We start from the raw sequence: 24,476 nt of genomic DNA on the forward strand, positions 1-24,476 counted from the left end.
GTATTACAAATGCAAAATAATCATAAGGACAAGTTGGAGTTTATTGTTGCATTTTTCATGGTTCTATGACGTTCTGGCTTATTCCATAGAAACGAAGGTAACTGCCCAGAGCTCCTACAGCGACGGCAGTCTTGTGACATGAACAATTATCTGAAAAGAAGTAAACATCTTGATCATCAGATCTCTTCAAGTAAAAGGTTAATATTTATAATATTGTAATCCACAATCCATTCACTGTTGGTTTCTTAGGCATTGTTAATGTATTAGTTAAAATTGCACAGTGATGGGATGAAATATCAAAATGTTTATCTTTTGCTTGAAGTAAGGACAACCATACTGGTTTAATATGTTGATGAAGTATTTTTTCTGTGGCATCTTTGGAATGAATTGTCATCTTTTTTCAGTTGCTGGGGAGTTGTAGTAGAATTGAACTTTCTGCAATCATCAGCAAACATCCGCCTTTCTGATGGTATAATGGAAGGAAGGTCACTGAAGGTGATTGGGTCTAGAACACTGCAGGTTAGTTTCAACTTGTGCTATGACTTCAGAAATTACTTGCAGTTGCTTTGTACTGATGTGAAAAAGATAGTGATTGGTGGCATTTAGTGCAGAAATCATTGCTTGAAAGCAATGCAAGAAAATTTTGTGCAACAGGCAGGGCTTATGGTGCAGCACTGTTTTAGCACAACATTTTAATCTGGTCCTTCTTGCCTGTGCCAACTCTGTTACCTTCATTTAGCTCTGATATTATTACTTTGCAGGTAAGTATATATCCAATTCCCTTTTGAAAATGACAGATGAATCTGATTTCAGTGTTTTTCATGTCATAATCACTTGCTGCATTAAATAAATTCATCTCCTCTGATCGTTTGACACTTTGTCGTTAGTGATGCTCTAACTTGCTTCAATTCTTTCTCTTTTTTTTACTCTAAAGAAATTCTTTAAAGTTTGAACACTTTGATTTATGGTCAACTTTCTTTGCTTTCAGGAGAAAAGTGCCAGCTTCTCTAAATGCTCAAAGCACTGACGTTCCTCAACCCTGCTCTCACTTCTGATAAATCTTTGCAAATTCAGGATCGTGTCATCCTTCTTCAATGGATTAGATACAATGCATTAGATCTTCTTAGACCCACAGTCCCAGCCCACCCTCAGCTGATTAGAATAGGGACTGATCTTGCTGGTCCTTTGTATTCTGAAGTTGGGCATTGAGGTCCAGATGGCAAATGGTCCTCTGGCAGCACAGTGCCAAGGTCCTGCCCCTGAAATGTCCTGACAGGCTTTGACAAAATTCAAAACGGGGAGTAAAACTGTGGCCTCTGTGAAATATGTCACCAATATTAACAGGTTTTTAAAATGTCCCTGACAGTGATATTTAAGAACTATTAGGTTTGATGTAAAAAAACGTAAAATGGAAGTTTTTAATTTCATTTAAAATGCAAATTAATTAAAAACACTCAAAAGTAATTAAGAACATTAAACAATAATGTTTCAAGATACTTAGCTGTAACATTTGCTTCCCAATCCACAGGCTTCTCCAACTGGGATAGGATTACAGAGGGAAATTCCCAGTATAATGCTGGGAAATCCCAGCAAGACTGGCTCTTGCTGCTAGACACCACATTGAGAGCAAGTTGGGGACTTGCTAGTTGGAAATCAACAGACTACTTCCCTGGGAGTTCACTTTTGGAAGTTATGCTGTAGTCGTATTTCACTGGACCCCTATTACATATTGCACCCCATCCCCTTAACCTCTCCCCACCACCACCAACCCCCAACCCCCCCCCCCCCCCCCCCCCCCAAAACACACACATCATATCCCTTGAAGCTTATGATTTCTTGGACAATGTGGAATTAACTTAATTTACACCATCTTAGAATGAGGCTGCACAAAATGAGGCCATTCAACTCAGTGCTGTGTAGAGTTGCCCAGTTCATTACAGCCCACTGCTCTTTCCCCTTGGCCATATGTATTTGTTCCTTCATGAATAAACTCCTGTTTGAAAACCTCATGAATCTATTGCTGCCATGCTGTTGTACACAATATTTCCAAATTGTATTTGGCTCTTTAGATAATTACCTCAGATCTGCCTCCTGTTACTAATGCACCAGTCACCAGAATTGTTATTTTATTTCTTGTATTAAAGAACAAACTCAACTTCTCGCATTCCCCATGTACCCAAATTCACATTCTAATAATCTTCCTCTACATCTTTTCCAAGCCTTAATATTCAACCTAAAATGCTGTGTCCAGAATTGTGGTGCCTAACTGGTGACTTAAAGGTTTAGTATAACTTCCTACACCAGCTCTGCCAAATTGTGGCACGATATTCCAGCTACTATTGCATGTTTAAAAGCACTGCAAAACCTGGCAGCAGGAAGTACCTCCCCCACATTCCCTCCTACCCACCATCTCACTTTATCCACACTATGTAAGAGGTCCTTTCAGAGCTTTGTTGGTAACTGAAGGGAGACTGAAAGGTTCAATAGAACTGTGCTGAGGAAATCACTGTAAGGTCTTTGCTGCCTACACAGAGTGCCGTGGCTGTGGGGGGGGGGGGGGGGGGGGAGTGGTGGAAGGGGACAAGAAATTCCCACTATTGTTAAAATAAGGGGTGTCACTAGACCTCCAGGGAGATAAAGGATGGTAAAGTATTGCTCCCCTTTAGTGGTAATCTTTTGTCTTGTGTTTTGTTACCACCTTCGGTAAGAAATCAAGGACAAGGGATCTGGGTTAGTGAGAATCATGGGGAGAAACCTGGGCAATGTGGCAGTCGTGTTTATGTGAGAGTGTGCTTGATGTGAAATTTGAAACAGTGTTACAAGAATAACGGAATGAATGTTGTGTGTGCTGCATTCACTAGAGCTGTGTGCATGGTACTGGGCAGTGGTGGATTGGTGCTTTTGCTCCACAGGACAAGGCTACAGGTGGTACTGCTGTGCTAAGACATTTGAAGAGTCTTCTTACCGTGGCAGCTCAAAACAAAATCATGAAACTTTTTTTGCAATGCTGTAACCATGTTTCCAACACACAGTTCTTGTAAATCCTCTCACTGCCAATTACCCGGATGCTCTCTTGCCTCAGGAATATTGGGATTTCCCTCCCCCTTTGCACTTTCTTAGACCAGGGATTCTAGTAGTGGCATCAGAACCCTGGTGTCTCCTTGCTCCTACGTCAGCCATTCCAGACATTAATTTCACAGATAGCATCTCTTAAAGGAAGAGATTCTAGAAGCTTTAACAGAGTGTAGGTTACTTCTAATATCAGACCCTCACACAGGCTGTGCACCATCTACACCATGATCAAGCCAGTTTGAATATTACCAGGCATCATCTATACAACCCACATTTATTGAACTGACCTCTTTTTTAAAAAAAATACAAAATAATCTTCTTTCATGGAACATTGAAATGCACAACAACAATATCAGTGCATGGATATACTAGTCTCAACAACAATATTGCTGTACTGTACAACAATATTTGGAGGGACCATGATCACTTCATCATGTACTGCCCTTGTTCTGTATTTCTAAATGTGGGAAGAAAAACAACTACTCTACTATCACATCTAGAAATTTAGGCTCCAAGAATTGCTGAGACACATCAACAAGATTACAGTTGTTTGAGGCAGTTTGTGGAGCAGCTGCAATTTATTTTCTTGCATAGGTTTTCAAAAATCAAAAGATTAACATTGATTATATTGAGATTTAATCACATTTTAACATGCATTTCTCATCAATTCCTGGTGCCAGTCAATTGTTTGGTACCAATCTCAATAACAGAAACTGTAGTAAATATTTAAAATGGAAATATTTTACCATCCAATAAGACATCTTCTCTCTTCACTCTCTTGTGTTCTGTGAATGCATTTTGTTTCATCTCTGCTGAGTGCATAGACCTGCCTAATTTTGTATGAAATACAAGGTGTGAATTGTGGAGGAACATCTACAATTTTCAACAGAACACAATCATGTTTAAAAATATATTACACATTTTAATTTTAAAATTTATACACTAATAGATTGATGTAGCTGTTTTTAAAAAAGAAAGTCTGAGTGGAAACACTGCTTTTTAAACATGATTAAGACCTCCTTAAAACTTTTTTTTAAAAAACGCATTGAATGCTTCTGCAAAAAAGACCATTGAGCAGGATTTTAACACTGCTAGACTGCTTTGGTGAAGTTGAACAATGGTAGTACCCATCCCTAATGGTACAAGGAGAGGAAGTCAGACTCCAAACCAGCTCATGAATTGCTTTGCATCTGCTCAACTCTAGGAAATTATGACAAAGGATAGAAAAGTAGGATCAAATATATCCCAAGAGTTTCTTGCACTAATGAGATGATTGCAAAGGAAGTCCTTTGGGATATGTGAAATAAAACATTGCAAATGCTGGCAAATAGAAACACAAAAAGCTAAAAAAAAACACACAGCTAATTAAGTGGCACAGGATCCATATACTACATCTTAAAATTTTATTCCCCTGAGCACCTCTCCTGAGCCCTGAGGCATACAAGATGACAAAGAGAGAGAAATAAACACAATGTTCCCAGTTTTAAACCTTTAGAGTTATGGAGTCATAGAGCATGGAAACAGGCCCTTCAGCCCATCTCATCCATGCCAATTGTGTTGCCCAGTGAGCTAGTCCCATCTGCCCACATTTGGCCCATAGCCCTCTAAACCTCTCCTATCCATGTACTTCTCTAGATAGCTTTTAAATGTTGCTGATGTGCCCACCTCAACCACTATTACTGGCAGCTCATTCCGAATACACATCATCCTTTGCATGAAGAAGCTGCCCCTAATGTCCCTTTTAAATCTCTTGCCTCTGATCTTAAACCTATGCCCTCTTGTTTTTAGCACCCCCTCCCTGAGAAAAAGACTACATCCCTTCACCCTGTTTATGCCCCTCATGATCTTAGATACCTCGATGAGGTCACCCTCAATCTCCTATGTTCCAAGGAATAAAGGTCCTGGTCTACATAACCTCTTCTTGTAACTCAGGCCCCCAAGTCCAGGCAACATCCTGGTAAGTATTTTCCACACTCTTTCTAGTTTATTAACATCTTTCCTATAATAAGGTAAACAAAACTGTACATAATATCCCAAGTGCAGCCTCACCAATGGCTTTATATAACTGCAGTGTAGCTTCCCAACTCCAATACTCAGTGCCCTGACTGAGGAAGGCCAGCGTGTCAAACGCCTTCTTCACCACCCCGTCACGCTGCTTTCATCATTATCAAATCTTGCCTCTATCCCTGTAATGTATCCCAACCCTGTAATTAACCAAGATATCTTCACTGCTCAATTTCTGGCCTCTCATTTAGCTCTGAATTTAATGGTTCCACATTATTACCAAGGGCTTAAGCTCCAGAATTCTCTCCCCATACTTCGCAGTCTCCCCAACTCGTTTTACTCTTTAGAGACACTATTTAGAATTTCTCCCACTAACTAAGCTTTTAGTCAGTTGCTCTCACCTCTCCACTTTTAGGTAGGCATCACTTTGTGCAATACACTCCCCAGAGAATTTTCACGAACTTTTGGTACATTAAAGAGGGAATAAAAATAATAATTCTTCTCCTCCCACACCCTTGGGCCTCCTATCGGTATTCTTCATCGATTCTTCTTCTCTCCCTCTCTCTACATCATCTGTCTGCAACTCGATGTCACAGGCTACTTTGTTTTCAATCTGGATGTCTGCAGCAGGATGGAATATTATGGCCCGGGATGATGGGTGGGGAAGAGGTAAAAGGGCAGGTGCTGTAATTGCTGTGGTTGCACATGAAGGTTGCATGAAGAAAGCAAACATTGGTGAAAATGGAAGACTGAAGTTATGAGGGAATAGACCTTTCAGAACAATAAAAGGGAGGGGAAGATGTGTCCAGTGGTGGAATCCTGTCCCAGGTGGTGGAAATTACTGGGGCTGATCCTTGAAATGTGGAGGCTGGTAGGATGGAAGGAGAGGACAAGGAGAAACCTATCTTTGTTCTGGCTGAGTGTAGAGAGAAAGAGCAGAAGTGTTGGAAGTGGAGCACATTCAGATGACAGCCTTGTCAACTACAGTTCAGTAGAACTCATGGATGAGCAAAATGATGATACTTCAGAGGAACTGGTGTGGGAAGTGTTCTCTACAGAACAAGTATATGGAGAATGGAATGGAGTCATTACAGGAAGCAGGCCCAGGCCGAGAGAAATTGTGGTCAAGGTAGCTGTGACTGTCCATGGGCTTGCAGTGGATACTGATCACTTGCCCGTCACCTGAAGTGGAGGTGTAGAAGCTACAAAAAGGGAGGAAGCAGAGATGGACCATGTGAAAGTGAGAGCAGGCTGGAAATTTGCAGCAAAGGCAAAAGGAGCCTTCAAGTTCAGTACAAGTGCAAGAAAGGCAATTAATACCTTCAGCAGTGATAGATTTTATCTATTTTTCAGGATGTGTCATCTCTCTGAGAGCGAACATTTATTGCCAATCCCTAAATGCCCTTGAGGTAGAGGTGGTGAACCAATTTCTTGAATCAATAGTGAAGGTATTTCCTATACCAATGGATAGGCAATTCTAGGCTGTGAACTCAGGAACAAATGAAAGACCAGTGATGCAGTTACAAGTCAGGAAGGTGTGCATTTTGGAGGAGAGTCTGCAGATTGTGGTGTTCCCCAGGCCTAAGGATGGCAGCTTTGTCCTAGATAGTGTTAAGCTTCTGGGGTATTGGCAGGATCTTTTTGGAGCTGCAAATATTCAGTTGAGTGAAAGGTATTCAATCACATTCCTGACACATGCCTTGTAGTTAATATTCATATGGTTCTTTTGGTTGAGCTTCTGATCAATGCTGACTCCCAGGGGTTCAATGGCAAGGACTCAGTAATGGCAATGTCATTAGACGTCAAATGTAGGTGGTTAGACTCACTTGTTGGAGATGGTCATCACCTTGCATTTTTATGATAGATATGCCACTTATCAGCCCATTCCTGAATGTTGTCAAGGTCTTGCTGAAAGCAGGCCCATCTTGTTTCATGTCTTGAGGAGTTGCAAATTAAATTGAATGTGATGCAATCATTGGGAAACTTACTTACTTCTGACCTTTTTAAGGAAGTTCATTGATGAAGCAGCTGAAGATCATGGGGACAAGGACACTATCCTGACAAACTACGGCACAGTTGCCCTGAAGCTAGAAAGATTAATCATCAACAACTACAACCATCTTCCTTTGTATAACTCCAACCAGTGATTTCAAATCAAACAGGATTCCTTGATGCCACAAAAGCAGCCTTGATATTAAGAACAGTCCTCTCATCTCACCTCTGGAATTCAATTAAATAGCTGGTTTTAAAATTGAATCTTCAACGGGACCTTTTCAAAACATCTCATCAAGCATATGAACAGTAGCTTTAATTCTAAACAATGAATATTAATCAATCAACTCACCAGTCTCCACGTAGCAACCACTGGGATACTGCCATGACAGAATGGCTTCAAGCCACCTGGTCTTGTAGAAATCAGAATATCCAATCATTCCGCAAAGCATTACTGTATAAATTATACATTCAGTCAGAAACTTTGACCTCAAACAGCTGAAGTCCAACTGTGAGTACTACATTCAGTTTACTTGTTAACCCCTCACACTCTTAGGTGTGTCAAATTTAGTCATTATTCAAGCCTTTGTATTCAAATTTGCTACACCACTTAGCTGGTTGCACTCTTCCAGTTACTGAACACCTGGTTGAAATTTGTGAATTGATAGTTAAAATAATGATCATTGTTGAATGGCTAAACAGGCTCAAGGGGCCAAACAGCCCTCTTCCATTCCAAGTTCTCATGTTCTTACCCTGCCCAGTTCAGTCTTTCATTATATGGTTCATTGGTTAAAGACTAAAATCTCAACCGGAACTAATGACCACTGAAACTGCAGTAGTTCAAGAATAAGGGTATCAGAGCAACTAAAGAACATCAATAATTACAATTGTCAGCACATAATTGGAGAACAATTATATAAAGATGTGACCCAAATCCACTGCAGGCAATCCTCACAGCAGTATTGTTGGATCAACCATCTTCAACAGCTCTGGTAACCTTCCCTGTATTGGGAGCAAACGGGTTTGAATGTAATTCCACAGCTCCATTCATGAAGCAGCTCATTCCAGCAGGACCTGAAGAGCACTCAGGGTTGAACAGACTAGGCAGTAACTTCTCTGATAAGGAAAAGTCAAAAATATGTCCCCAGCTCTTGAGATCTTGCCATCAACATGGGCAGGGGAAACAAAGTGTTGACTGTCTTTAACTACACTAATAATAAATTTCATATCTGTAAATTACACATCAAGTTACTCAGCTTCTCAGAAGATAGAACAGTCATTAGGGAATGAAGGGAATGGGCCTGGAACAGAAGCTTAATAACATTCGGAAGAGCAATTATCAATTATATTCAATACACCTTAGACAGTTAATGTTTACTCTATTTCCAACACTTTCACATAACACATTCTGGGTCATAATAAAATCACAATGCAAAAGAAATTCTTCCCATTCTTCCCACAATTCTTTTGTCTGAAATTCCCAGCCTACCGTTGTGGAGGAACGTCACCACAAGACAAAGATTCATCACAGCTTTTCCAAACAATCAAGGGGCAGGGAGGAATGGAAAACAGGGAAAATATGTACAGATATAATCTAAAAATCAGAAGTTAGTTGGTATGGATTATGCATAAGCAGGAGGTGTTTTCACAGAAAATTTAAAAGGGCTGACAATTTTCATGAAAAAAAAACGCTCAGGATTTTAGACTGAGCAACTGCAGAATGCTCTATTCAGGGCCATCTGAATCCTTGTGTCTACTTCTAGTCACAGATTCAAAAGCTGTTTAGCTTTTTACACTATTAACAGAATTAAGGCAGTGCAGAGTGGCAAAGAAAAATGCTGAAACATTTTTGCAGTCTGAGTAATGACCACTTAAAGGAAAACCTATATAATGCTTTGAATTAAGCCAAAGTTACACAACTTCAAATCAGCAGAAACTAATTTAGCAGTGATATCAGGAAACTCTTCCTCACACACTAAAGACAAAATAAAATGGAATTCCAGATAATATAGAGTTAAAAATCAAAGGACTAGTTAAAGAAACAATGCCACGATGGGATTCAGCCAGGGTTGAGCTGATGAATTATCTGCTGAATGCTGCAACAATATAATTCAAGTCAAAACCCCTTACAAAATATAAAAAGCTCACATCATGTTAGAGTTAGGTCAAAATGTACCAGTTTAGAAATTTGGGAGAAGTAGAAGTATCAGTGACAATGTTTAAGCAAAAACAGACATTGTATCATTTTAAATAATTTTACATGTCCAAACATTTCCTGAATGTTAAGTTATTGAACTGACTCGACACTTACTGCTCTTCATTCACCCCATCACAAATGTGAAAGTTCCAACTAAAGTATTTCATTTCCGTAAAGGTAATGCTCCAGTAAAACTGCACTGACGTAGGTCTTATAAAAAGAAATAATGGAGGAAGTGCAAAATGCAAATTATTCAAATAGAATTTAACCTCTGTTACAATTACAAGATTAAGTATGGAAATTTGGTTGCATGTTTACTTCCCCCCCCCCCCCCAGGACGACACGATCCAAGTTATCCTGCAATACTCATTTGGAGCACATCGTACCGGGTTGCCAGGTACTGGGCACTCCCAGGACAATGTAGTCTTTTGAGCACAGTGCCAGGCTGGGAGGCTGGCTGAAGAACCAGCCAATAAAATGCCTTCTAATCATCAACCATTTTCAGTGACTACTCCCATTCAACCCCACCCCAATCTAAATCACCCCCAGGTCCCATAATTGCCTCCTCCTCATGAAGAAAATGCCTCCCCTTTTATCCTACGTGAATAGTGACAGTCCTCCCTCCACCCACCTCCCCCCCCAACCACCACAAAAACTGTGGATCCACAATAAACAATTTCATTCTTTGCTATCCAATACCCCTGAGAGGTAAAATAATAAAATCAGAAAATGCTGGAAAGACTTAACAGTTAAGGGTACATCTCGGGAAGCAAAACAGAGTTAATGTTTCAGGTCAAAGACCCTTTGTGCTGCTGCAATAAAGCTAATTTTAATAGCATTTATACCCTGGGTATGTATGCCTATGACAATAAACTTAAATTGCAACTTGAAACACTAAATATCTGCACTATTCCAACATGTTCTATTGGGTGCACTAGAGTTTCTAGACCCTCATGCACAAAATAATCCACTTTGTAAACAGTGACATGATCATACTCCTATTTTCATTTTTCAATTTTATCTCAATAATTCAACTTAAATTTAAGCCACTTACTGTTTTCCAGAAATAAATCACGTTGATATACTGGAAAACCATCCTTTTCAATATGCAAGTTTATTTCCATCATATTGGTGCAGAAGATTTTCTTAAGACGCTGAGTACTGATTGAATTTCTTGACTGTGGGTGCTGTGATCCTACGATATTTGTGCAATTTTTCTAGAATTTAAATTGAAAAATAGATCAGTTAGGAAGAAAAATTATGTCTGGAAATTGACAGAAAATTGATGTTGTACCAAGATCCTCAAGGCTCAAATTGTTGTACTTTCTCCTCCCACTGTCATTGCAGTGATTGTCTGGAGGTTCCCAGAGTCCATGCAGATGGATCACAGACTAGAAATGCAATAGTGCTGTAGAAACAAGGCACAAAGGTCTCACCTGCACTTCTCATCAGGAGTTGATCTCTGATGGGAATGTGCTCACTGACCACAATCACAGTCATCATTCCCAAGCTTTGGGAGTGTTTGCCACAGAAATAATGAAAACAGTTCTTGGGCGGGCACTGTGATTGTCCATGGCACAATTGTTCAAAGGTGGAAGAGGTGGCGATCACACATAGTACCCTGATCACCATTAACAATAAACCCCATCGATCACCCAGCACTCATTTGCCCCAACATTCGCACATCACAGTTGCCACATATTCCCAGCCAGGGCCATGCACTAGATGGGGAAAGCAAGGCCACAATACCTCCTTTGGATCACACTAATACATGCATGTGTGTGTGCACTGAACATGCCCTCCAGTCCAAAACTACTCTAATTAAAATTCCTGTGAACATTCCTGCTCCCAGCTATTTGCATATCACATGAACACATTACAACCTATTGCACCAATTCCCTTTTCTTGCAAGAGAAGGTAGGGCACAACAGCTACCAGTGGCAGCAGATTTGTGACAAGCACTACAGTGCCCAAAGGCTCATGGCTTGAATTGTGGCTGTGCTACCATAAGAGTCTGTGGCCAGAGGTTGTGTGGAAGTCATTGAAGATAGTACATACTCCTAGTTTTCCCTCCTGCTTATATCCAGCTTCCCCAGCACTCCACCATCTCTTCTTGTTTGCAGAATGCTGATGGCTCAAACATGAACTCTAAGGTGCTCCTTTCTCACTGGGGCCATACCTTTGGCCCTCTCTATTTTCAGATCCCACTTTCTCAAGCCTTTGCAGGTGAGACTGAAGCAACTGAAGTGGACATCCCATCACTCCAACTTGCACTTGCACACACTGGTGCCCTATGAAGTGCTGAGAATACTTTAGAGATGGGATCTTCATCAGACAGCTAGACCAAAGGAAAATAGTAATGTGTGCCAGTTCCCTGGAGGATGAGTCACATGCTAACTCTTTGTGTGGATGGCAACCCCATTGAATGGCATAGGCAAGGAAGCAAATAGCTGCCTGTCAGGCCTGCCCAAAAGCCCATGAGAAATGTCTAAGAGCACAAGGGAGTCCATCTCCAACCACCACTTAGCTCTTTGAAGTGTCTAAATCTTGCCCTTTCCTGCATGGAAGGTGTGGCCAATTCCAATAAAGGCAGCAACCCCCTGCCCCCAATGCTGCACCAAAGGCACAGACTGTTGCTTTGGGTACCAGTGTTCAAGGTCTTAGGAGTGTCTTGGCATCCTCTTAATCCAGCCTACAATAGATCACTCAAATGATCAACTGAGTTGTCACCCCAGGGAATCAGCTACTTGGAGCACAAAGCAGCTGTTCCCCTATCAGGTGGGCCACAGGGAGTTCACCACTGCCATTTCAACACTGTTGACCATCAGCCAACCAGCCCAGACTAGCGAGATGCAGAGCTCCAGGTCTAGTTCCCATGTGGAACCCTCAGCACAACACTTCTATCAGATCCAAGCTGCCAGCATCTCATTACTGGAGAAGTACAATATGAATTCCACTCATATTAAAACTGCAGATTGAGGACTGTGACAAATATAGAGACTAAAAACTTCAGTCATCTGTGACTATCTTAAAAAGCAATGCATTCCAGGCACAGCTACAATGATTTTAACATGTCCATGTTCAGACACACACACACACTGCAAGTAAGGACAGGGGCTCAAGTTTAACTCCAGAAATCTTATGCTACAGTCCAAGCTGGACCTGAATTGAGTGACAATTGCATTAAACCAAGGTTCCACTGGTCCTTCAAATGGATGCAAACAGTTCCATGGAACCATTTGATGAAAATTGCTGTCTTTTCCTTATTCTGGTCAATAGGCTTATTCAAAAATTCTGCATTGTTTGCTAGCATACATTACCATTTTTTCCCTTCGCTTTAGTAAATGTCCATTCCATTCACACTTCAAGCCCCTAAATGATTATTAAAATTTTAGTAAATCTGGTAGTTTATTTCATGATTATATCTGTACTGTTGGCCGAGCTGCCTAAAGTCAAATTATTAGAGCAGATTTTTCCCAATACTCCAACTCATTCTAAAAATTACGTTGGGACTGTTCAAAGAAGAACTTGGGGCTGGGTGTATTGGACACCCACATCCATTTAAGTTGTACAATGTCATGACTGCTGTGCAATCTGACTGCATGGTTTTCCGCAATCCACAGGTGTAAAAGGAAAGTCTTCCCATTAGCAAAATAGCTATAATGAAGTATCACTTCAGATTGATCCACAGTGATTTAATCATAGCTCATTCTGCAATTTAATATCTTGCTCTTCTTAGACAGTCCCTCAAGAATGAGGATGACTTGCTTCCACTCAAGCTCTGTGGGTCCTGTGGTGGCTGACAAAGCCAACAGGTGGGGCAGGAGTTGCTTCGAAAGGCAGGTGGATGGTAAATTTGGGAGGTGCCGAGATCTTTCCAGCATTTAGATTGGATATCTGTGTACTTCTGATGAATGGACTCGAAGTTATCAGTTCCACGAAAATCAAATGGCAATTAAGTGAATTAGAAAAGGTAATACATAATGCTTTTTAGGTTGTACAGCATAACCTTTTTTTTAAATTTGTATGTCTGGGCAATAAAGAATACAAGAAAAATTCTATTGTAGAATAATTTAGAAAATATAAAGTAACTTTATGTAAGTGTTGCTCCAAATGTCCATATTCCCAAGAAATAATGGTGCCCACTGATGGAAGGATATCCAATTTTGGTGAATGCAGGGAAGAACATGATTAACCTTCACTTTATTATCACAACAGATTCTGACCCAGTAATTTTCCAGAAAGATTTGATCAGTTATATAAATTATGGTAAGTTGAACCTCAAAAGGTATTCATTTGAAAAACACAGTACATTACAGTGGTCAATGAGCTTTACTGTGTGGTTGGAATTGTAGGCAAACGCACAAGGTCTGATTCTAGGGAATCCCAATATGTACTTTGTTTTTCTTTGGTCACCAGATCTTCAAGAGTCCTCTAACCCTATCTGGGCAGGATAATGGCTGGTCCAGGTGTATTGTTGCAGTGTTTGCGAAATAAGGTGTTGATTTGTCAACCAACCCTTGAGAAGGGACCACTTTCTGATCTTCTTGAGTTTGTCTTAGAAAAGACCAATTTTTCTGACTGCATGCAGACTTTCTGGTGAATTGTACTGAAGTGCATCTACAGAAAATGGTACAAAATTGACAGCCCCAGCCTAACAAATAAATGCAGTATTCATGGTAAATAAATGTTATTGGTGAATGCTGAAGTAGGGTCTGTAGAGAGCGTAGCAAAAATAGTAATTATAAATAACGCCTTATAATTGGAAGCAGGGATTGTCATCTTTATTAACAATTTGGATGACAATGTTGTTAACATGGTTAGTAAGTTTATGGCTGACACCAAGATTGGTGGTGAAGGAGATTGTCTAAGATTACAACAGGATCTAGGTGAACTGGGGAAGTGGGCCAAGGAATAGCAGATGGAATTTAACTTGGACAAGTGCGAGGTGTTGCATTTCGGTCAGTTAAACCAGGGCAGGACTTACACAGTAAATAGTAGGGCTGTGGAGAGTGTTGTAGAACAAAGATCTAGGGGTACAGGGACACAGTTCCCTGAAAGGGGCAACACAGGTAGACGGGGTGCTAAAGAAGGTGTGTAGCACCTTGCCTTTATCAATCAGGGCTTTGAGTACATGAGATGGGATATCATGTTGCAACTGTACAGTTTGTTGGCAAGACTGCACTTGGAGTATTGTGTGCAGTTTTGCCGGCCCAGCTATGGGAAGGATGTCATTAACCTGGAAAGAGTGCAGAAGGATTCAGAAGACATGGTAATGACTGGAGAGCTTGAATAATGGAGGAAAGGATGGATAGGCTGGGACTTTTTCCCTGGAATGCAAGAGATTGAGGGGTGACCTTAGAGGTATACAAAACCATGAGGGGCGCAGATAAAGTGGATGTTCAGTCTTTTTCCCCAGGGTAGGGGAGTCTAAAACTAGAAGGCATAGATTTAAGATGAAAGGAGAAAGATGTAAAAGTGACCCAAGGGGCAACATTTTCACACAGAGGATGGTGGGTATATGGAACGAGCTACCAGAGGAAGCTGTAGAGGTGGGTACGTTTTGACAGGTACATGGCTAGCAAAGCCTTGAGGAATATGGACCAAACGCAGGCAAATTGGACTACCTCAGATTGATATTTTGTTCAGCATGGATGAGTTGGGCTGAAGAGCTTGTTTCTATGCTGTATGATTACTTTTACAGTTTAAAGTATCACAATAATAAAAGTAACTGTTTTTCAATCAATGCTGTTAGTCAATAGTTTTACTTACAATCTCAGCTAAAATGAAGTAGATCAACTGGTGTGACAAGGAGTAATCTGAGCAATATAGTGTCGTCATCAACTTCGTACACTTGGCTGTATCCAGGCAATTTACTCTATAATCCTTCCTTGATTTTAAAGGATAAACATATATTTACATAATTTGTTTTAGTGGATTAAGACATTACCAGCTCATTTGAAATTATATTGAAAACTGTTTTCAAGTATCTTCCTAAGTACCTCAATCTCATTGGTTCTCTCCTAATACATCTCTTAACTCTGTCTATATTTCTCCCCCCAGCTGTGTCCCTGTGTAATATCTTAGGATATTCTCCACTTAAATGGAACTCAGCAAAGCATCAGTTGGTGTTCCCATCACACAATATGACTGTAACATTTACACCATCTGTGCCTGTGAAGTAGTTCATGCATTACAGAAACCAATCAATGGAAGGGATGACTGAATTATTTTTAGGCATTTCTTTAGGATTTCCGGGCATACTTATACTGTGGCAAAATACCACAGTGCAATCCCAGTCCATTCTGTAATGAATGGAAAGAAATGGTTTTTAAAAAATATTCTTAAATAGGTAGATAAGTTAATTATGCAAATAGATGTAAATGATAGGATATCATTAAAAATACAGAAACGTGCCAGTGGGGCTCCAAGCATAGGAAATGAACATTCAGAGGTATTCAATATCTGGGAAGGATAGGCAGGAAGAAAAAGTGGGAGAGCATTGCTGGTTAAAAAGGAGATTAATACAATAGTAAGGAAGGATATTAGTAAAGATTAAGTTGGATCTGTATGGGCAGAGCTACCAAATAACAAGGGTCGAGAAAACCTTAGTGGGAGTAGTTACAGAAATCGGTGTTGTTGGGATTGACATTAAACAGGAAATTAGAGAAATAAAAAGTTGGAAATGTAATACTTGGTGAGTTTAATCTACACATAACTTGGGCTAACCAAATTAGTAACAATACCGTGGAAGAGGAATCCCTGGATTGTGTACAGATTAGTTTTCTGGTCCAAAACATTGAGAAATCAATTAGAAAGCAGGCCACCAGAGACTGGGTATTGTGTAATGAAAAAGAATAAATCAGCAGGTCTTGGTGTGAGAGGCCCGCTGGGGAGGAGTGACCATGATAGAATCCTACATTAAAATGCAGAGTAATGTAGTTGTTGCTTCTGCAAATAGGGTCCTGAATCTAAATAAAAGAAACTATTATGGCATGAGATGAGAGTTGTCCAGGACCGATTGGGGAATGTTACTTATGGGGTTGATGGTTGATCAATAATGGCAAGCATTTAAGGAGTGCATGGATGAAAACAATTGTTCATTCCTAAATGGCACAAAAATGAAAAAAATGATGGATGACAAAAGGAAATTATGGATAGTATTAGATCCAAGGAGAACTGATAAAGCAGCAAAACTGAGGACTAGGAACAGTTCCCAACTCTGCTCCAAGGGATTAATTAAGAAGGGGGAATGAATATGATCAGCCATCAATCACATAAATGACACAAAAGGCTCAAAAGGGGAATGGTCCCATTTTCTGAAGGTCATAGACCCAAAACGTTGACTGTTTCTCCTTCCACTGATGCTGCTGTTTTACCAGCATTTCCTGTTTTTTATTTCAGATTTCTAGCATCTGCAGGTTTTTTTATTCCCATTTTCTATGGGGTTTTTTTGATCTCAGAAATGTAACCATTTAAATTAAAAATGGTAAATAAAAGCAGAACTGTCAAAAGGAAGTAAAGATTTTATGTTGTAAATCTCAAAAACAAATGGAAACTTATTCACTTTAATGATACAAATATTCCAATTTATCATTTTTTGACAGAAACACTGGGATGAAAATTCAAAGCGCAGTCAGGTCAATTATAAATACATCATCAAGCTAAAATTGCAACTGGTACCTCATTTATGATATTCATAATTTAAGGCTGTAGTTATTAAACTGTAATTAAACACTTGAACCCTGATTAATGGAATAAAATGTTGCTTATTCATTTTCCAACCTCTGGGAACTTAATGTTTCTTCTTAAAACTAAAGTGTTAATGTGATGTTAAAAGAATTGTTAAAATTTTACTAAGTATTTTGTTGTAGCAAGGTGTAATGGAATTGTAACACTTGTTTTACCCCAATAAGTGACATATATCAGTTATATATGATAAAACATTTCATAAAATCAAAAGCAAGACATACCAGGTACCCAATATTTGAAACATACATATGTCACTGTCCTCCTCCTCAAAACATTCTTTAACCCTCCATTTAGGATAGACCAATTTTCTGTCTGTCTGTGTCCATTCAGGTCTGAAAGTCCAGAAATTAACTTGTAGTATTGGTTCAAAGGCTAGGCAAAGAAATATATTACCTCAATATTAATCCAGCACTATCAGCAATATGAAAAATAAAATGCATTATTTTGCAATAAAATCTCAGATTACTTTATACAATAATATAATTCTCCAATTGTGCTGAAGGACCAGATATACAGGTGACAAGATGCAAATCTAATTAACCCTTGGTGTTCATTGGTCGAGTTGCCTCATTCAGATTGACAATGCTCATCATTAGAACTTTACCCATTTTCATATTTTCCTCCCGAACCCAATTGTTCATGTTTACCATATTGTGTGTTGCAGGGCAGCAGAGGCCTTTGCATCCAAGTTTTTTTTCTGTTCTCTTAATAACAAGTGGACCCTTAATACCAAAACGGACAGTAGGAGACAGGAAAGTAAGTTGGGTAAACTGCCTATAATCCTAAATTGTGTGGTATGTGAAGCAAACTAATCTAAATCAGGAAGTTAAAACAATGCGAGAAGATGAATATAATCAAGACATCATAAATTTTGAACTGCCATGTAGTTTCATTAAGATTAGATTGACTATTGTGTTGGTTTGACCTTTCACTGTAGGTTGATTAAACATAGTTCAACCAGCTAGCTAGTTTTGCAAGCTCTGGTTCGACCTTTCCCCAGACGTCTTGTCAATTGACCTCACATCTTAAATGATCCTCATGGTTAGATGGCCAGTTTCCTCATCTCCAATGACTTTTTAATAAATAATAGTTCATTTTTAAAGCACATTTTACTGCTGTGTGGTGGATCAGATCTTGCTGGCCTGCTCACCTCATCCCCTACCAATACTAACCTTTCATAGATGCAGAGGAGTACTCTGCATTCCACCTGGATGACAATGTCGCATTGAGGCCCTGCCTTCAAATCACCGTAAAGAGCCAGCAAAGCTGGGGGTTGGGCTTTGCTGGCTGTAAAACATGCAGTTGATCTTAATAGTTTTTAAATGTCTGAAATTGAGACTTAATTAAAACTTAAATAATTTTAAAAGTCAGAGGTCATTATTAATTAAAATTAAACTACAAAAAAAATACAAGTAATTACATTAAACAAAAACAGGTTTAAACAGTTACCTTCCTCTATGTATCTTAAACTTATGTCCTAATATCCCCTTTGAAATCAATAGCATCTACAATCCTGCACCAGGCCTGAGGTGGTACAAGGTCAAGAAGCAGTTACCTACATAACGCTGTTGAATCCCCGCAAAATTGAGCTTCACAGATCATCTCCACATGGAGTCCAGTGGTGGAGTAGATAGACAGATACGACCTTCCAAGACTACCCATTATTTTCTAATTTTAACATTTCATAGAGCACAGGCAAAATTTTGGGATGTAGTTCTACTTAAATCACCATGTGATAACAGTTCTGATGAAAACTACCAGCCATATTCAGAAAGATCTAGTTCATCTTTCAAAAGGAAACTTACTTAATTTTATTCAAATTAAGCTTTAAAGTGAGTAACTTCATAATAGAAACAGAATAGAAATGCAATAATAATCTCATGATCACATTCCATTCCATAATGAATGTGTGGAAAGCAAGGGGTGTATCCTGGTATGAAAAAAAAATCAGACAACCTTGTGGTTTGCCTTGAATGGGCAGAAGTTGGGAAGGGGGCACCACAGAAAGTTTGCTTGTGAAAAAATTTATACAGAGCAATTGTCTGTTGGGACAGACTCAGGGTAGCTTTGGACCCACCATATTCTGGAGAACAAAAATTAATAGCTTCCATCTATATTCTGCATTCCTGTGAATAAAGTCTCAAAACAATTTGTTATCAGCACCCTGATTGTCAGGTGTCCAAAATTGACGAGGCAGCCAAGCCTTATCAACATGTAATGCATCCATTTGTTCAGTTTTCACTCCCAGTGCTCTTTTCAACACTGATCATTCTCACGGAGAATGATCAGTCATGGAGTTATACGGCAAGGAAATAAGCCCTTCAGCCCAACATCCACACCAACCAAGTTGCCTACCTGAGCTAGTTCCATTTGCCTGTGTTTGGCCCATGTCCCTTTATACCTTTTCTATCCATATACCTGTTCAAATTTTTTTTTAAACATTGTAAGTGTACCCACCTCTACCACTTCTTCTGACAAATTGTTCCACATGCCTACCACACTGTGTGAAAAAGTTGTTGTCAGGTCCCCCATAAATCTTCCCCCTCTCTCATAAACCTATGCCTTCTAGTTTTAAACTCCCTATCCTGGGAAAAAGACTGACCATTCACCTTAGTTGTGCCCCTCATGTTTTTTTACATACCTCTGTAAGGTCACCCCTCAGCTTCAGATGCTCCAGGGAAAAAAGCCCCAGCCTATCCAGTCTCTCCTATAACTCATGCCCTCTAGTTCCAGTATCATCCTTGAGAATCTTTTCCACATCCTGTCCAGCTTAATGACATCCTAGAGCTAGGTTCCTAGAATTGCACACAATATTCCATTTGTGGTCTCACCAACACCTTGTACAATTGTAACATGATGGTCCAATTCTTGTACTCACACTGACTGATGAAGGCAACATGCCAAACGTCATCTTCACCACCCCGTCTACCTGTGTCGTCATTTTCAGGGAACTATGTACTCATACCCCTTGGTCTCTCTGTTCTACAACACTCTCCAGGGCCCTACCATTCACTATACAAGTCCTGCCCTGATTTAACTTACCAAAATGCAACACTTCGCACTTGTCAGAGTTAAATTCCATTCCTTCCAATCCTTGGCTCACATTTCCAGTTGATCTAGATCCTGTTGTGGTCTTAGATAAGCTTCTTCACTGTACCATCAATTTTGGTATCATCCTCAAACCTAACTATGCCAACTACATTCTAATAGATGACGAACAACAGTGGACTGCCCTGCCCTCATCAATCCTCTTGGCCACCTCTTCAAAATAACTCAATTTAATTCGTGAGACAAGATGTCCCACACACACAAAACCATGCTGACTATCCCTAATCAGTCCTTGCCGCTCCAAATGCAGGTACATGTACGATAAAACTAAATTCCAAAACATCTGCCAAAGCAGCTTCATTTTAAGACAATGCATTCTGCTAGACATATTTGAAAGGCAAAACTCAGTTCATCCTTTGTAGCCATCAATATTTATTTTGGCATCCTAGGAAACAGACTGAACTCAGACATTAATTGGAAACCTCCACCAGAATTGATATCAAACATGCAAACATCACATTTCCAAGTGTTTAGCTACTCCCCGGGGTATAGGGGTGCCAGTTGTCTTTAGGAATATGTCTGTAATGGCCAGTTTCTAATTTAACAATGGTATGTTTCAAATGTTTCATAATTGTATCCTTCATAATTCCCCCATCAGCTTCTCTAATCTTCCCAAAAAAATATTTGATTGTTCTCTACTTTCTCAAAACTTCAGTCAAGTCTCAGCCTAATTCTTGCATTCAAGGCTCCAGAGTGGGTTATGACACTCTGACCTTCAGACTCAGAGATGAGAGTGCCTCTGAGTGTCAGCTGACATCTAATCATAGAGTGCTTAGTGAAGACATAGTATTCTTGGTTCCCATGGAATGTACTTGGAAATGAGGATAATTAGGTGTGGTGTTTTGAAACTGTAAATTTCTGTTTGAGTATTTGTAAAGTACATGATGAATTAAAAGCTAATCACCAGGTTTGCTGCAGGTGGAGAAGTGCATTTGATTACAGGCAACTGTGCCAACTGAGAGTTTTACCTCAGGTAAGGCATTTCCATTGGTGCATGTGAGAAAGTGTTGATTTGGGGCTACCCTGCCAGACCCCCAGCATGAGGGAAAGGTGGAAGGTGAATGGGGGAATAGCCCATTGAACAACCTGCCACATTGGGTAGGAGGAAGGGAAGAAAGCCTATCCTCCAAGAGTGCAGCTCCAACACACATCTTCCTGAACAGCAATAAGAAAATGTTGGAAATATTCAGCAGGTCAGGCAGCATCTGTGAAAAGAGAAACAGAGTTAACGCTTCAAGTTGGAGACCCTTTGTCAATTCTGCCTGGCCTGCTGAGTGTTTCCAGTGTTTTCTGTTTTTATTTCTGACTTACAAGATCTACCGTTTTTTGATGTTCATTTTCTGAACAGCAATGTGTACAGAACAGAGATTCTCCAAGGAGGTGGCCACAGACCCAGCAACTACCACGGAGTGAGCTGTAGCCATAGAGCCACATCTATACCATTTCTACCTGTGTCAGTCAAGGACACAGTGGACTTCAAATTCTTTGCACCCAACTTCTGCAAGACAGCAGTGGCAAACCTCAGCAAATATGTGGCATGCCACTTGGTGAGGATATTAGCAGAGATTCTGCACATGGAGAGAGTAAGTCCTTTCCTTCTCCTAGAATAAAGTATAGCAGACATGGCAGCCTTCCCCACAATGCAAGTGTCAATTGACTGAACAGACACCAGGGCAGCACAATGGCACAGCTAGTAGAGATTCTGCCTCACAGTACTAGAGACCCAAGTTCAATCCTGACCTCAGGTGCTGCCTGTGTGGAGTTTGCACATTCTCCCTGTGACCACGTAGGTTTCCACAGGGTGCTCTACGGGATGGGAATGTGGAGCAAATCAAATAGATTAGGGTAGGATTAGTGTAAAAGTGGTGTGCTTGATGGTGTGAACTTGATGGGCCAAAAGGCCTGTATCTCTCTACACAACTCTATGCCTGTACAATGACTTTTTGCTCCTTTAACATTCAAACAGATTGTGACCAAACTCAGAAAACTCTAATATTTGTTGTTATTCACTTGGAAAGCTCAAGGCCACGCCCACTATATTCATGCTACCACAATCAGGTGCCCTTAGGTAACAAGAGAACATGAATCACTGTAGTAAAATGAGGCTTCTGCAGAAGGCAAAATATATTGTGCCAGACACTGCTGCTGTTTACTTGCAAATTAAGAGAGAAGAGCATATCACCTATACAAATAATCCTCACAGCCACACATCTGATTACTGCCCTCAAATCTCCAATTCATGCAAAGAAATGTAAACTTCCCACCCTACCTTGGTCTTTAATTGCCCCCCCCCCCCCCACTGGCCCCAATACCCTCTGCCTCTATTTACCTCCTCCATCATATTATCCTTGGAGTGCTATTCCCTGACAATGGCAGCCTTTTGCACATCTCTAATTTTAAAAACGCTCCACCACTGATGTCATATCTCTAGCTGCCTAGGCCCCAGGCTCAAGAACTCCCTCCCTATGCTCCTACAATCCTTTACCTCTCTTTCCTCCGAGAAGTTCCTCAGATACTCTCCATAAACAAGCTTTTGGTCATCTCTCCCCAGTTAAGAATCATGTAATGTTTTCTTGCCATATAGGCACGGTAAATGCAATCTGCTAAATATACTCATGGGTACAAAGAGATTGAACTCTTTGAAGATTACTAGAAACATTAGAAGCAGAGAACACAGACTCAAAAATAAAAAGGGGAAGCCACACAGAGAGCTTGGATTTAATGGCTTTATGCAGAAGTTAAAATCTGTGGAACAGATATTGTTGAAAAGTTTATGGAAGAATTGGATGCATATTAATTGTGGTTATTTTCAAAGTGTTTGCATTCTATGGCCAGCCTACTAAATGGTACATTTTTTCCTAGACCTGTACTTTTTTTTTTACATATTCCAACTACATGTTGCTATCCTTTAAACACTGTCCTATGTCTCAGTTAACAACATCAGTAATTGCAATGGGAAAACAAATTCAGTGCAATTTAAAATGCAAACATGATATACAGCAACTCACTATTATGGAGAAAATATTTTGCATTCATATGACAAAAATCAATTAAATACTTCTCATAGTGTAGTCACTGTTATGATGTTTAAAGCTGAAAGATCATTATCGATTACCCAAAATATTAACTCCATCTCTTGAACTCACCCCATTGTTGCTGCCTGAACTGTTGAGTTCAGTATCTTCTGTTTTAACTTAATCTTTGATAATACTTGTAACTACAGATATGTCTCACTGGCACTATCAGAGCCATGCATCCATTGTTGAAAACAATCCAGGTAATGAGTAAGGCTTAATCTCACTCATTATCTCTTGTGGAAAGGCTACAATGCAAATTTGCAAATTAGGTTTGAAAAGTGGGAGGAAATTGTGTTAAAGAAGTTTACCATTAAAATATGCAGGCTGATGTAATTTTAATTCTTTGATAGCCATTTCTACTGTGAAGCCCACTTTTTTCACAAGATCCTCCACCTTTGTATACGGAGAGTCAGCTTCAGGTCCTGAAAGAGTCCATCTCTTCAACGTATCTTCCAGCAGAGCTATGTGAACAAAACAGCACAAATCATATTCAAATTCAGTTTCAATTCTGGTGAGACTTTCAACCAATATAAAAATCAGATGATCAAAAACTTCAACCATGTATAACCATATATATAAAAAAACATTGATACGCGTGTTCACTAAAAATCAGCTATTTTGGAACTATCATTTTAAAGTCCTTTTACGGTATGTTTTTTAAATATATGCTTTTAAAAGTAGCCCAAAACAGAATGCACAGTTGGCGATTCATTTACTATGAGCACCTCTGATTCCGAATGCAAGTTTTGCTTTCCTCTTCCACACCAGTTTTTTTTCCCCCGAGTTAAACCTTTGTCAAAATGCAATGACTTTGAAACTAAAATCATCCTTCTACATCCTTATGGTGCACAAATTAAAACGCACAGAATATATTTATTTCTTTTAAACGCCACCACATCGCAAAACCCGTTTGGGGTGGAAATATCTGGGCCATTCCCCCCAATCACAACTGTAGCCCACTCTACAGTAAGAAACTCACCAAGTCTCTATACCTGCAGCAGTTCATAGCCTGCCTATGTGTGGCTGACAGGGCAATGGGCCAAAACCCCACTGTCGCTAGGACTCGTTATTCGACTTACCTTGTAATACACGATACCCTGTCACACCATCCAAATTAAATCGATCATAGTTGACTTCAAAGAAGAGAACTGCCCTCTCGAGTGTGGAAATAATATGGTTGACTTTTCGTTCATTTGCTGAAACACAACTTAGTACAGTAATTATGATCAGAACAGAATTCATGCTTCCTCTTCCCTGCCGCTGTTTACCATCGA

The 24,476-nt window shown here is 39.8% G+C and overlaps 1 protein-coding gene across 1 annotated transcript; it reads right to left on the bottom strand.

The window, feature by feature from the left end:
* Positions 1-13: 13 nt before the first annotated feature.
* c8h16orf89 (chromosome 8 C16orf89 homolog) lies at positions 14-24,476 on the bottom strand. Its single transcript, XM_052020942.1, has 8 exons — positions 24,282-24,476; positions 23,511-23,663; positions 17,239-17,389; positions 15,038-15,155; positions 10,320-10,482; positions 7,421-7,522; positions 3,819-3,902; positions 14-150 (listed from the first exon to the last, which is right to left on the bottom strand). The coding sequence occupies exons 1-8, from the start codon at positions 24,442-24,444 to the stop codon at positions 56-58; spliced, it is 1,029 nt and encodes a 342-aa protein (XP_051876902.1). The 5' UTR covers positions 24,445-24,476; the 3' UTR covers positions 14-55.

This window comes from Pristis pectinata, chromosome 8 (genome assembly GCF_009764475.1).
Source record: "Pristis pectinata isolate sPriPec2 chromosome 8, sPriPec2.1.pri, whole genome shotgun sequence".
Taxonomy (NCBI): domain Eukaryota; kingdom Metazoa; phylum Chordata; class Chondrichthyes; order Rhinopristiformes; family Pristidae; genus Pristis; species Pristis pectinata.

What these genes read in the sequence shown, in the direction of transcription:
- c8h16orf89 (XM_052020942.1), bottom strand. Translation starts at nt 24,444, where the DNA reads ATGAATTCTGTTCTGATCATAATTACTGTACTAAGTTGTGTTTCAGCA. An exon ending in TCAGCCTGCATATTTTAATG is followed by an intron (nt 17,390 to 23,510) that starts GTAAACTTCTTT and finishes TTCTTTGCCTAG; the next exon opens with CCTTTGAACCAATACTACAA. An exon ending in AGAAGATGTCTTATTGGATG is followed by an intron (nt 151 to 3,818) that starts GTAAAATATTTC and finishes ACTTCTTTTCAG; the next exon opens with ATAATTGTTCATGTCACAAG.